Source organism: Colletotrichum aenigma (assembly GCF_013390185.1).
Source record: "Colletotrichum aenigma strain Cg56 chromosome Unknown KSG_Cg56_contig01, whole genome shotgun sequence".
Lineage (NCBI taxonomy): Eukaryota > Fungi > Ascomycota > Sordariomycetes > Glomerellales > Glomerellaceae > Colletotrichum > Colletotrichum aenigma.
In genome coordinates this window covers 3,623,031-3,636,374 of record NW_023500907.1, presented here as the reverse complement: position 1 = coordinate 3,636,374, position 13,344 = coordinate 3,623,031, and the positions used below count along the sequence as shown (strand labels likewise).

Genomic DNA, 13,344 nt, shown 5'->3' with positions numbered 1-13,344 from the left:
TCAACATGTTTCCAGTCACAAACGAGCTTGCCAAACATCCAACCATACTTACATCCACGACATCATCATCCTTGACCAAAAAATGTGCTACAAGAAGCAAACGTACTACAAAAGCTGCTCCCACACACGCACAGAGGAAGGAGACTGCCCCCACCAGAAGCGCCTCAGCCAACTACGCCTGCAAGAGCGCCTCGACGCCCACCGCCGCCAACGAAGCTCCTGGCTCCTTTGCATCTTCTGCTTCCTCATCGCCCCCGAGCCGCGGCCGCGCACCCCGGAGCCCCGCCGCGAGTGCCCCCTCCAAGACGTCCGCGTCGAGGTCGACGGCCGGTGTCCGCAGTGCCGCCTCCTCGACGCGCAGGCGGCGGCCGTGGGGAGAAGGGATAGGTATGACTATGACTACATGGCGCGCCGGTGCCGTGTCAGAGGTGAGGTGGAGGTGAGTCAGATGAATGGCGTTGCTGACCCCGTGAGTGCGCAGGTGGTGGATATAGCTGTCCCGATGGACGAGGCGGAGAGGAGGGAGGGGACGAGGGGGAGGGCTGGATGGAGGGAGCATGACGCGCGGATACGGGAGCCGGAGAGGACATTTATGGCATATCGCCCCGAGGGTCGTCGGGATACGGACCCCTCTGCGGGTTCGCGACGACCGAATCGGGGCCGGGACTTTGTGCCATATGTGGACTCAGGGTATGCTTCGTCATCGAGCTCGTCGGAGCTGCCACAGACATCGCGGGTGAGTAACCCGGAGTCAACGTCTTCCGCATGGCCTGCCCCTTTGCGAATATCAAAGACCAAAGGCCATGTCAGGAGCCTGGACAGGACATCTTCAGCCTGTCCTGCTCCTTTACGGACATCAAAGACTAAACAGAACCAGGATCCGTCGAGACTAACACAGACGCAACATGTCAAGAGCCCAGACTCGACATCTTCCGGTCGGCCAGACCCTTTACGAGTTTCCAAGACCAAGCAGAACCAGGACCTGTCAAGGTCCAAGAGGAGCTACTCCAGGAAACCGGGCCGAAGCGCAGTCGCAGCGTTGGAGAACCCGCCCCTGAGCGCCGTGATAGAGGACGTGGAGAAGGCCTGGAATGATGCTTGCCCGGATGGAGGCTCCGCTGCCAGGACTGCTCGAAAGCCGTCGCAGGAGCTGTCGCAACTCACCAGCCCGTCATCTTACAGCCCGGAACTACCGATCGACGATCTGATAGACGAGGTTGAGCTCCTCTGGCGAAGGGCAGGCTGCAGCAACGATGGACCTGGGTAAGGTCGTCCCTGCTCCTCAGGTACGTATGCGTTCACGTCATGTGTAGACTACGGCTTAGAGTTGGCTTCTGGACCCATCAACCCGGGACAAACCTAGTGGCCCGTAGTTACGATACAGATCTTGTGGTGGGTTCCACGGCTCGGGGGGCCAAAGAAGACTTTACATGGGGAGAAACGTGACATGCATTCGCCTCTTTGGATCTACGGGGCGCCGCCGGGGTGGCATGGACAGAGACAGAGTTGATGCTAGCGGGAAAAACAAGCTCAAGGCAGAAGAATAAACGAGAATGCAGCCAGCCTGCAACTGTGGCCCCCCATCTTTGATACGCCGAGACCGGTTCGTGACGATGCGGATTCGTGGCCTCTTTCGTGGGCGCGTTTTGACCGCTGCCCGTCAAAGAACAGGTTTCGTTTTGCCAAGGTTGTTGGTGGCCACTTTGTTTCCCGCGGCAGGGTGGAACAGACGTCTGGCATGGGGTGAGGGGTTCAAGAAAAAAACGCAAGATGGCTGCAAGGTACGTAGTGTTCTCAAACAAGAGGGCCAAAGGCAGAAATATTGATGCCTTCTCGTGATGCTACGCGGCTGGCTAAAAAAGGTCTGGCCAAATATGGCAGTCGCAGGAGATTGGCGGAGCGGAGCACTGGGTGATAGGCTGCTCTATTTCCACAGACTTGATTGGTGGATGACGGGGGGACCCCCCATAGGGCTGATGAGCCGGGCAGACTGAGGGCCGGGAGATCATTGATTCGTTACCGCCTACGGAGTACGTGTCGTATCCATGATGGACCTTGTAAACCAATGGGACGGCGGCATCGGTTCGCCGGCGGGATAAACTGCGTAGTAGGTAAGGCACGCAGCGTTTGGAATGGAGGTGCGGACGAACAACGAGCCGTCTTGCTGGAATGGGCGGGAGAGGGGAGATGGGGGGGCCGGTCGGTTCGCAAGTGCCGTCCAAGTCTAATGAGTTGGCCCTGGTTCTGTCCGAGAACCGTGAAAACGGGGGTGACGACGGGTAGCAGAAGCACGGCATTCGGCGGGTTCAGGGACGGAACGGGATGGTGACGAGGCGAAGAAGCTTGGCCTCTGACAGGACGCCGTCACTCTCTCACACACACACACTTACGCGCCCGCGCGCAGCAACTCTGAGTTAGCTACTAGCTGGCTCATTTCTGACCCGGCGAACCGAAATTTTGAGTCAGAAAGCTTGCTCGGTTTGAATTTACTTGCTTCTTCCCACGCTCCGGCGCACACACTACTCTCTGGGACCTGACGACCGCCACGCCAGCCCTACGTGTGGAGAGGACCAAGGGGGGCAGCAGGAGCGCGGTGTAGGTTGGAGGGGGTGGTGGTGGTGAGCAATTGGCTGACGAAGGCCCGTTTGACGTGGTGGTTCCTGCAAGAAGGGCGGTACTGTGAGTCCTCATGCCGCCTGTGCTTCTCGTTTCTTGTATCCGCATGCGCGTAAAGGTACTGTGCAGGAAGAGGAGGAGGAGTAGGGATGCTTGTCCAAGGGGAATGCGTGACTGCGTAGGTGCTGCGTGCTGCGTGCTGTGTTACCCATATTGCTGGTGGTGATTGTGCGCAACCGCGCAATCCAGTGCCGTCACTGCAAGAGCGCCAAGGTCCAACGGACGCAAGCCAGGTGACGAGTCAAGGTCCTGCAGGTCCACGTCCGTCCTGCGTCTCTTCCAACGTCCCGTCATTTGCTTCGCATCCAATGACGTTGCTCAGGGAGAGGAGCCAGAGCCAGAATGCGAGCGAGGGGTTGACCCTTACGAACGGCCACGGCGGCAAAAGAAGGCTGCAGAGACGACCGCCCAGATATTGGGGTCTGTCAAGATGTAACCAACCCTGTTAAGGTGGACAGCATATTGGACGTCATTCGACCGGATCCAGACCAACAGACCGGTCGATGGGTACGGCTAAACCTCTAGAGTGTTATGCCAATGGTGCCATGCTACCTTAACACCTTGCTTGGTCAGACTTGGTTGGATTCCTTTCCCAAGGGGTTGGCGTCGCAGTGTTGTTGGGCTGGGACGACAAGCGAAAGAGAATGCGCCCGCTGGCGGTCCCGATCCATGTCGATCACGGAGGTCGGGTGACTGAAGATTGACTGGAGTGACCGACCGAGCGGACGAGAACGCCGAGATGCACCGGATGTAATCAATCAGGGCCGGGGGTTTCGAGATTTCCCACGACGGCCGGGTTGTCCTTGGCCTGGTCTCCCTTGTTATGTTTGTATTGAGTCTTCACTTTGATGGGGTCGGCCGTCGCCCCCACGGTAAGCGATGCGATGTGCATGCTTCCAGAGGTCCGCAGTGGGCTCTCGTGTGTTTCGTTGTCTGCTTTTTTCTTGCGCTCTCGCTCGCATTTTGGCGATAACCTCCACAGATGGCCCACGGACCACGCGATTCATATCACAGGGTTGCGGAAAAGGGAAGGGCGTAGATGGTGTGGTGTGATTGGTCAATTTCCGGAATCGAACGGTGGCTCAATCGTCGCCGGTGGCCAGCTCAAAGTTGCAGTGCTGCATGGCATGGGCAGCAGGCCGGGAGATTGGATCAAAGGGGGTCCATCCAGTGTCGAACCCAGCCTGCGGTGAGTGTCTCTGCAACTGCTGTCACTGCAACATCTGGACGAGACTGCTCATTGCAACCCTGATGAGGGCCCGCGGAGGAGGCTGAGGGGACCTACGGAAGTCCGCAGGGACCAGTAGCTTAAAACCCTTTACGCCCACCCCTCTCGCATATAGTAGTGATCCCTTTCACTTATATTCTTGAATAGTTATATATATTCTAGCCTTATGATAGTTAATTAATTGATTAGAGTTTATATAAATAAATTAATATTTTTAACTTAATTTTTAATAAGATCTAAAAAATTTAAAACAAAATTTATTATATATTTATAAATAACTTTATATTATTATAGTTAGAGTTAATTACTTTATTATAAGTAGTTCTAATTATTATGAATAATAAGTTAAAAGTCTATTATTCTATTTAATTTATAATATTAATTTAATTTTAATTTTAATCTTTTTAATAATTAATTTAATTCAAATAAGTTTATTTACTTTTATTTATTCTTAAATATTAATATATATAGTTTATTATAAATATTTAAAGTTTTAGTAGTTTATAAAGGTTTTAATTTAAATTTTATAAATATTACTTTTTTATATATTTGGTTTAAAAAGTATTAAAAATTAATTTTTAGCTCTTTTATATATATATTAAATAGGAAAAGTAAATAGAAATTAAATATTTTAATAAACAAAATACTAAAAGTTCTACTAATTATTAACTTTTAATTCTATTTATGAATTATTACTTATTATAAAATAGAAAAGTATACCTTAAGTATTAATATATATATATATATATATATATATATATATATATATATATATAAGTTATGGCTTTTTATTAATTTAATATTATTAAAATATAATGTAACTTCTATAACTTATATTTATTTTATTAAGAAATAATTCAATTAATTGTAATATAATTTATATAATAGAACTAATTTCTTAAATAAAAGTAAAAAGCTTTATTTATTAATATAAAGAGCTTTATAAATATCTATAATTATATTAATACTATTTATAAAATTATATTAGTTAGAATATTTTCTAAGAAGTAAGTATTATAATTAATAAAAGTATAAGTTTAGTTATACTAGTTTACTTCATATATATAGATCTTTTAATGTTTTAGAAGTTTTCTTTTAAAAAGTATAAATTTATAAATCTCTTAACTAAATAATTATAGAAAATTTAATACTTATTTAAGATAGATCTAAAGAGAATATTAAAACTAAAAGCTTTTCTCTAACTATTAAATAAGAAAGAATATTAATTAAAATTATATCGAAACATATATTTCTAATTAAAATTAAAAGTTCAAAAATATTTTCTATATAATTTTAAATTAAAGTTACTTATAGATTTTCTACTAAAACTTGAGAAAAATAACTTTTAATACCTTTTATAATTTATAAACAGTTTTATTATATTTTTAATATTATAAATAGCAATATTATTATAAAAGAGGAGGAATAAAATAATTTTTTATAGTATAACTAAGAACATGGTTAGAAGAGAGAGAATAACTAAATAAAATATATAAATAAATATTAAAAAAACCCTTTTTTTATATAAAGCTTTATAACTTTATATTTAGTTATTTATTTTAATTTACTTCTTTATTATTTAGTTTACTTTTAAGCTTAATAAGTATTAAGTTATTAATATTAATCCTTTATTATTATAACTATTCTTTTTAATTATAATACTTTCTTATGAAGTATATTAAGTAATTAAATTTTAGCTATTACTTATTAAACTAATAGTATTTTAAATATTTCTATAAAAAGGAGTATTATATAAATCTAAAGTATTTTATATTAATATCTCTAAATATAGCTTTTTTAAGTATTAATAATACTATTACTATAATACTTTTATATAACTAGATAATATAAGTAAGAAAGTAGTTATTAAGATTTATATTTTAATAATCTAAAGTGTTTTTAATCTCTTTAAACTATTTCTAGTTAATTAGCTAAACATAGTTTTATATAGTTTAAAAATCTGATTAATAATATAGATGCTAAAGCTAGCTATTAACCATATAAAGTTGGTTCTTCTATAAATAAATATAGTAAGTATTTTAAACCTATGTAAATATTGTAAAGTTTATGTAGATTATTAGTACAAAAATAAAGAGTAAAGTAATTTAGTTAAAAATAAACTAAAAATTAAAAAGTTTATATATCTATAAATACTTAAGATATTCTTAGAATAAGAATGTATATATAAGTATATAATAAAATATAGCTTTTAAAATACTTACGTATTAAAAAATAAATTGGTTTTAATGTAGATAATTTTATTAGCTTTTAATCTTAATATTATAGATATTTTTATTAAAAATTTAGTAGTTTTAAAACTTAATTAGTATTATTTCAATTTAATGCCTTTTTTGTAAAATTATAATAAATACTACTAGATCTTTATAGTTAAGGTTATTTTAATATCTTGATTAAAATAAATAATAAATAGTATATAGCTACATTAGGTTAATATATTAAGGTATTAAGCTATACTATTTTATAATATATATACAGAGATATTAACATAAAACTATATAATATGTTGGAAATATACATTAATTTTTATATAGATTTTAAAGCTGTATAAAAGTAATTTATTACATATATTAAGTAATTAGATAAAGTTTAGGTTAAATATTATCTATTCTTTCTATTAATACTTTATCTTTTTTAAATAATTAGATATTTATTAAGAAAAACCTTATAATAAGTATTATATAAGATATAGTAGCTAATGATATAACTTTATTAGTATATATATGGAGGTATTTATAGCTATGTTGTTTTACTATATATATTTCTAAAAGTATATTTTAGAAGAAAATAACTAGACAGAAGTATATAAGAGTAAACGATTCTAAATTTTAGTATTATAATATTTTATTTTATTATTATAAGGTTTATAAACCTCTAGTTAAGATTATAAATCCCTCTAATTAAAGTATTTAGAGGATTTATTTATTTATAAATTATTACTTAAAAAGAGAGATTATATTTAGTAAGATAAAACTTTAGTAAATACTATGTATACTTTATAATAAATATTCTATTATATAAGATATTATTCAAAAGTTATAAAAGAGACTTTAATTTTATATATACTTTAAATAGCTAGTTAATTATTATATAATATAGTTATTCATTTATAAGCTTATTAAAAATCTCTATGTAAAGAGATATTAGATCTTTTTATAATTAAACTATTATAAATTAAATATATGTATAAATATAAAGTAATAAGTAGATATAATTAATTATTTTATAAAAAGAAAAGCCTTACTCTGCTTTATATTAATAAATATAGTAGTATATTTTAATATATATAAAAGGACTTTCTAGCTAACTTATATAAACTTATATACTACTAATACTAAGTTATATTTACTATTATAAATTAAAACCTTAAACTAATAAGCTTTATATTGAAAGAAAGAAGATGTATATATATATAAATAAGTACAGCAAAATACTTACTAGCTTTAAGTAGACTAAGCTTATAAAATAGCCTTTAGAGCTATATAATATTAATAAATAGTAATTAATAATGTATAAAGATATATATACTTTTAATATCTTAGTTAGTAATATCTATAAAATATGTAAACTTTTTATAAAATAGTAGAAGGTTTTAAGCTTAATTAAGTAGAAAAGTAACTATATAACTTTATTAATGTCTTTATTATTAAGAATATTATTATTTAAGTTTATAAGAGGTTATATAGCTTAAGTAAACTATTATATAGCTTAAATAAGCTACGTAAGCTATTAAATAAGCTAAATGGGCTTAATTATAAGGATGATTAAAGCTATATACTTATACTTCTTAGAGGTATTTGTTAGCACAGGTATAAGCGTATACAGGGGCGTAGTATATGCGCCTATATAGTATAAGGTTATGGATGTGGTAATGTTATGATAAAAGGTAATAATTCTGAGCATTTATGAGCATTTAATTGTATAGATAATAATAAGGGAACAGATGTATTGTGATGAGTCTGGTTGTTGTTGTTGGCAGGTTGCATCCTCTAGTAAGGAAAAGTGAGGGGAAAGATAACCTGAAACGTAACCTGCTAAACTGCTAATTACATAAGGTGCTTACGTAACTATACGTATTACATGATCAATATTATAGTTATAAGTTATAATAAATTAAGTATTTTTATATAAGGTTTTATACCTTAAACTTTATTAGTTTATTTTATATAGAATATTAAAGTAAGTTTAGCGTTATTATTATTCTTATATTATTATTATTATTATAAAAGAATGTTATATGTTAACAGTATTAATAAAAATATTTATATTTATATATATAAAGTTAATAAGTATTTTATATAGTTATATAGAAAGGAATATTACTATAAATAAAAGTATAGTTAGCTCTCTTATTACTATAAAGATAGTTAATATAAAGACTTATACTAAATATATATATATATATATATTTCTATTAACATATAATATTCTTTTATAATAATAATAATAATATAAGAATAATAATAACGCTTAACTTACTTTAATATTCTATATAAAATAAACTAATAAAGTTTAAGGTATAAAACCTTATATAAAAATACTTAATTTATTATAACTTATAACTATAACATTAATTATATAATATATATAGTTGTATAAGTATTTTATACAATTAGTAGTTTAATAAGTTACGTTTTAAGTTATTTCTCCTCTTACTTTTCCCTACTAAAAATATAACCTACTAACTATATTAATAGGAGTAATTATAATATATTACTTCCCTTATTATTATCTATATAATTAAATACTTATAAATACTTAAGATTATTACTTTTTATTATAATATAAGTTTATTCATAACTTTATACTATATAAATATAAATATACTTATATTTATACTAATAAATTATAAACTTAGTTTAGAAATAACTTCTAATCTTTTTACTTCTTTATTTCTCTTTTATTTTTCTATAAAGTTCTACTTCTATTTAAAGGTTATATATACTAGAAATGAATCTTTTAAATATTTTCTTATTTATGTTACTTTTATAAAAGTTAATATACTTGCTAAATTAGTTATTTAGTTCTATAAAATATATTTCTTATAAATCTATATAATAAATCTTACATAAATTAACTATATCTTTATTAATCGTTCTTTAAGTAAATAAGCTTTTATTACTGTTTTATTTAATCTATATTTTTTAAATTATTCTTTAAACTATTTTTTAATTTATTATTAATTTAATTTAGATTTACATATAATATAATAGATTTCTTCTTAACTAATTTATTGTGTAAAATATATATCTCTTTAATTAGATAAAAGTCTAGCTAAAGAAAATATTAATTAAAGAGAAAAAATAAAAACTATCTTTTTATTAGTTAAACTTTAATTTTTTTTAAGTTTATAACTATTGTAATATTACTATAAAACCTATTATACTATATATATATATATATAATATAATAACTTTTTAATACATAACTTTATTATTATTTATTTTTAATAAAGTTTATAACTATATATTATATTTTATTAAAGTAATAATTATTAATTTTAAAGTCTAATTCTTTAAACTTATAAGGTTAAAGACCTATAAAATATAAGTTATACATATATATTAAAACTTCACTATTTAGTAGAAATACTATTATAAACTTCAATAAGCTTATTTCTCTTATTAATAAAGATAAAAATTATAAAGTTTTAAGCTATATATAGTTGTTCTATAATAATAAGCTTTTAAGAATTATAACAAATAATAAAAATATCTATATAGTTTAAAAGTATTTAAAAACTTTATATAAGTTTATAAGTTTTATAAATAAGTCTTTAATTTATAGAGATGTTTTTAATACTTCTTTAAATAACTTAAATTTATAGAAAATGATATAAATAAAATAAAAAAAACTAACAAATAATTTATTTTATAATTAGTCAAATCTATTAAATAAAGTATTTATAATTTATATACTTAACAGTTTAAATAAACTTATAAAGTTTTTACAACTTCTACAATTTAGTTTTTTAGAACTACCTCTTTTATTTATAACTGAAACTTTTTATATATTAGTTTTATAAATAAATATAAGAGACAAAGTAGTAAAAAAGTAGTTAATAATGTTACTATTGAATGTAATAAGAAAAATAAACAATTAAATAATCACTAAGAAAATAATAATAATAAAAACAAAAAACAACCTTAGAAAAAATAGAAAAGTCTATATTATAAAAATTATAAAATAATAAACTATATTAAAGAAAACTATACTTTTTAATATTTTCAAAAAGTATTTAATTAATAAAAAAACCCTTCTATTAGTATTCGTAATACTAAAAATAAAGAAAAAGAAGTAATTAATATAACTACTATAAATAATATTACTCTCTAAATATTTATTAGTAACTCTAAAAATCTTATAGATTTAATAGATTTACTTTTTAATAAAGAAGATAAAGATATTTTTCTTAAGAATATAAGCTGTATTATTCTTCTTAATAATATAAATAATATAAATAATATTAATAATTCTTTTAGGTTATTTAATTAATCAATTTATTATTAAGGAAAAAGGAAAAGTAAAGAGTTATAATAATAAAAATAGAAATATAGTTAATTTTTTATTAGTATTATAACTACTGTTTGTATAATTAATAACTAAAACTTTATAAAAAATCTTATGAAAATAAATAAAATAATAAAATACAGAAAGTAAAGACTTTTATTTTTAATATAAAAGGTAATTTAATAATATATCTTAATCATAATAATATAATATTGAAAGATATTTATTATATACTTAAACTAAATACTAATCTACTTAGCTAATTTAAGTTAGAGTTTTTAAATATTACTTTTATCATATAGAAAAAACCTATTTTATATAATATTAATAAAGATTATATTATTGTTAACATATAACATCTTATTATAATAATAATAATAATATAATAATATTCTACTTACTTAAATATTCTATATAAAATAAACGAATAGACTTTTATATATATAACTTTATATAAAAGTGTTTAGTTTATTATAACCTATAACTTTATAAATGCTTACGTAATCCCTCATATTATGTAATCCTACTTATGTAATTAAGAGCTTTACAGCTTATGTTTCAGGTTATCTTTCCCCTCCTTTTTCCCTACCTTAGGATGTAACCTACCAACAACATCAACCAGAATCATAACAATACATTCCTTCTCTATCAATTATCTGTACAAATAAATGCCCATAAATGCTGAGGATTATCACATTTTATCATAACATATCTCCATCTATAACCCTATACTATATAGGCGCATATACTACGCCCCTGAATACTCTTATACCTGTGCTAACAATTATTACTATAGAAGTAAAAAGAAATAACTTATATTGTTTTTAAATTTCTTACTAATAATAATAATAACTATATATAAAATGTAATAAATAATAATAATAATAATAATAATAGTAATAATAATAATATAGATATTAATATAGATATTAATATACGTAGTTTATATTATAATAATAATAATAATAATAATAATAATAATAATAGTAATAATAATAATAGTAATAATAATAATAATAATAATAGTAATAATAATAATAATAATAATATAGATATTAATATAGATATTAATATAGATATTAATATAGATATTAATATAGATATTAATATAGATATTAATATAAGTAGTTTATATAGTAATAATTACTAGTATTAATAATAGAGAAACAAGTAAAGAAAATCTAAGTTATTAATAAAGATCTTCTCTCTATTAAAAGAAATTAAAAAAAACTACTAATAGGTTAATAATATAATTAATAATATTAAAAATATATTATTATATATTATTTAAACTACTTTATTTTTAGTATTTATAGAACAAATGATAACATTTTAATTAATAATAATAGTATTACTAAAACTAATATTATTAATAAAGCTTCTTATATATTATTAATTATTATATTAAATAAGCTTTCTAATCTAAAATAAGCATTAAATTCTCTTCATAAAAATAATTAGATTTAAGCTATATAATTAGAAGTAACTTAAATAGAGAATATAAAAGTTTAGGAAATTATATAAAGACTAGATAACATTTATCTATTAAGTAGTAGATAAGTATATATTATAAAATTAAAAAAATAAAATAAATAATGTATATAAATATAAAGTAAAATATATTATTTAAAGTTATAATTAATATATTAGTATTAATTATTTAGAAACTTTTTTTATTACTTATAAACTTAAAAACTATAAATTTATAATTATATTTACTATAAAAAAAGTTAGACCTTTTTATAATATAATATTATTATAGCGTTTATATATACTAATATAGATATAAATATATATATATTATTACTAATAGGTTTTTTATATAATAAAACTATAAAAAAGTTAGAATTTAATTTTAATTTTAATTATAAGTTTAATAATAATAAATATTACTATAAGCTTCTTAAAGCTTTATATAATTTAAAATAAAGCTTTAAACTATAGTATAACTACTTAAAAGCTATATTAATAAAATTAAGATTTATTATTTTACTTTATAATAAAGTAATATTTATACTTAATAAAAATAACTATAAAGCTATAATTTGTTACTATATACATAATATACTTTTAGTAGCTAATACTACTACTACTAATAACTATATATATAATAAACTAAGATAATATATAAAAAATATATTAGTTAAACTTAAAAGATAGGAATATATAAATATTATTTAAGTTTAAAAAGATTAAATAGAAGTAAATAAAGTTCTTAAGCTATATATATAGAAGTATTAATAAATAATAATAGAAAAGAAAGTAAAGATAGAATATATATTTACATTATTAAAGTTATAATAGCTAAAAATAGCTTTAGAGATATATTTAGAGTTATTTAGATATATAATTAGCTAAATTACTCTTAATAACTATAAATAGAACTATATTTTTATAGATAAGTAAGTATTTAGTTAAACTAAGGTTTTTATAATTAGAAATAGAATTAGATAAAAATATAGCTAGAGTTTTAGTTAATAATACTACATTATTAATTTTATTAAAGATTAGTAAAAATATATTAGTATTATACTCAAGTATATATTAGTAATATATAAAAGTATAATAAGGATACAAGAATAACAGAGAGAAAAATATATAAAAAATAAGGTTATATTATATAGTAATATATGTAAATATTTACTTATTAAACTACTATTTTAATAAGACAAGAAAAAAATAGAAACTAATATAAATAGGAAATTAATAAATAGCTATTAAGGAGGTATATATATATAATTAACTAATTATATATATTTATTTAAGTAAGGGTACTACCATACGCACCTACACTAGCTGTACCTATAGGGAAAAAAGGGTTTTGAGCCACTGGTCCCTGCGGACTTCCGTAGGACCTGAGACCCTCAGCCCAAGGTCCCAAGCATGAAGCACTGCAGGACCAAGCATTTGAG

At 28.5% G+C, this 13,344-nt stretch overlaps 1 protein-coding gene across 1 annotated transcript; it reads left to right on the top strand.

The window, feature by feature from the left end:
- Positions 1-82: 82 nt before the first annotated feature.
- On the top strand, positions 83-1,267 carry CGCA056_v000971 (uncharacterized protein; the record flags this gene model as incomplete). The annotated part of the gene is made up of 1 exon (XM_037316232.1): positions 83-1,267. The coding sequence occupies one exon, from the start codon at positions 83-85 to the stop codon at positions 1,265-1,267; it is 1,185 nt and encodes a 394-aa protein (XP_037185653.1).
- Between the last annotated feature and the right edge of the window lie 12,077 nt (positions 1,268-13,344).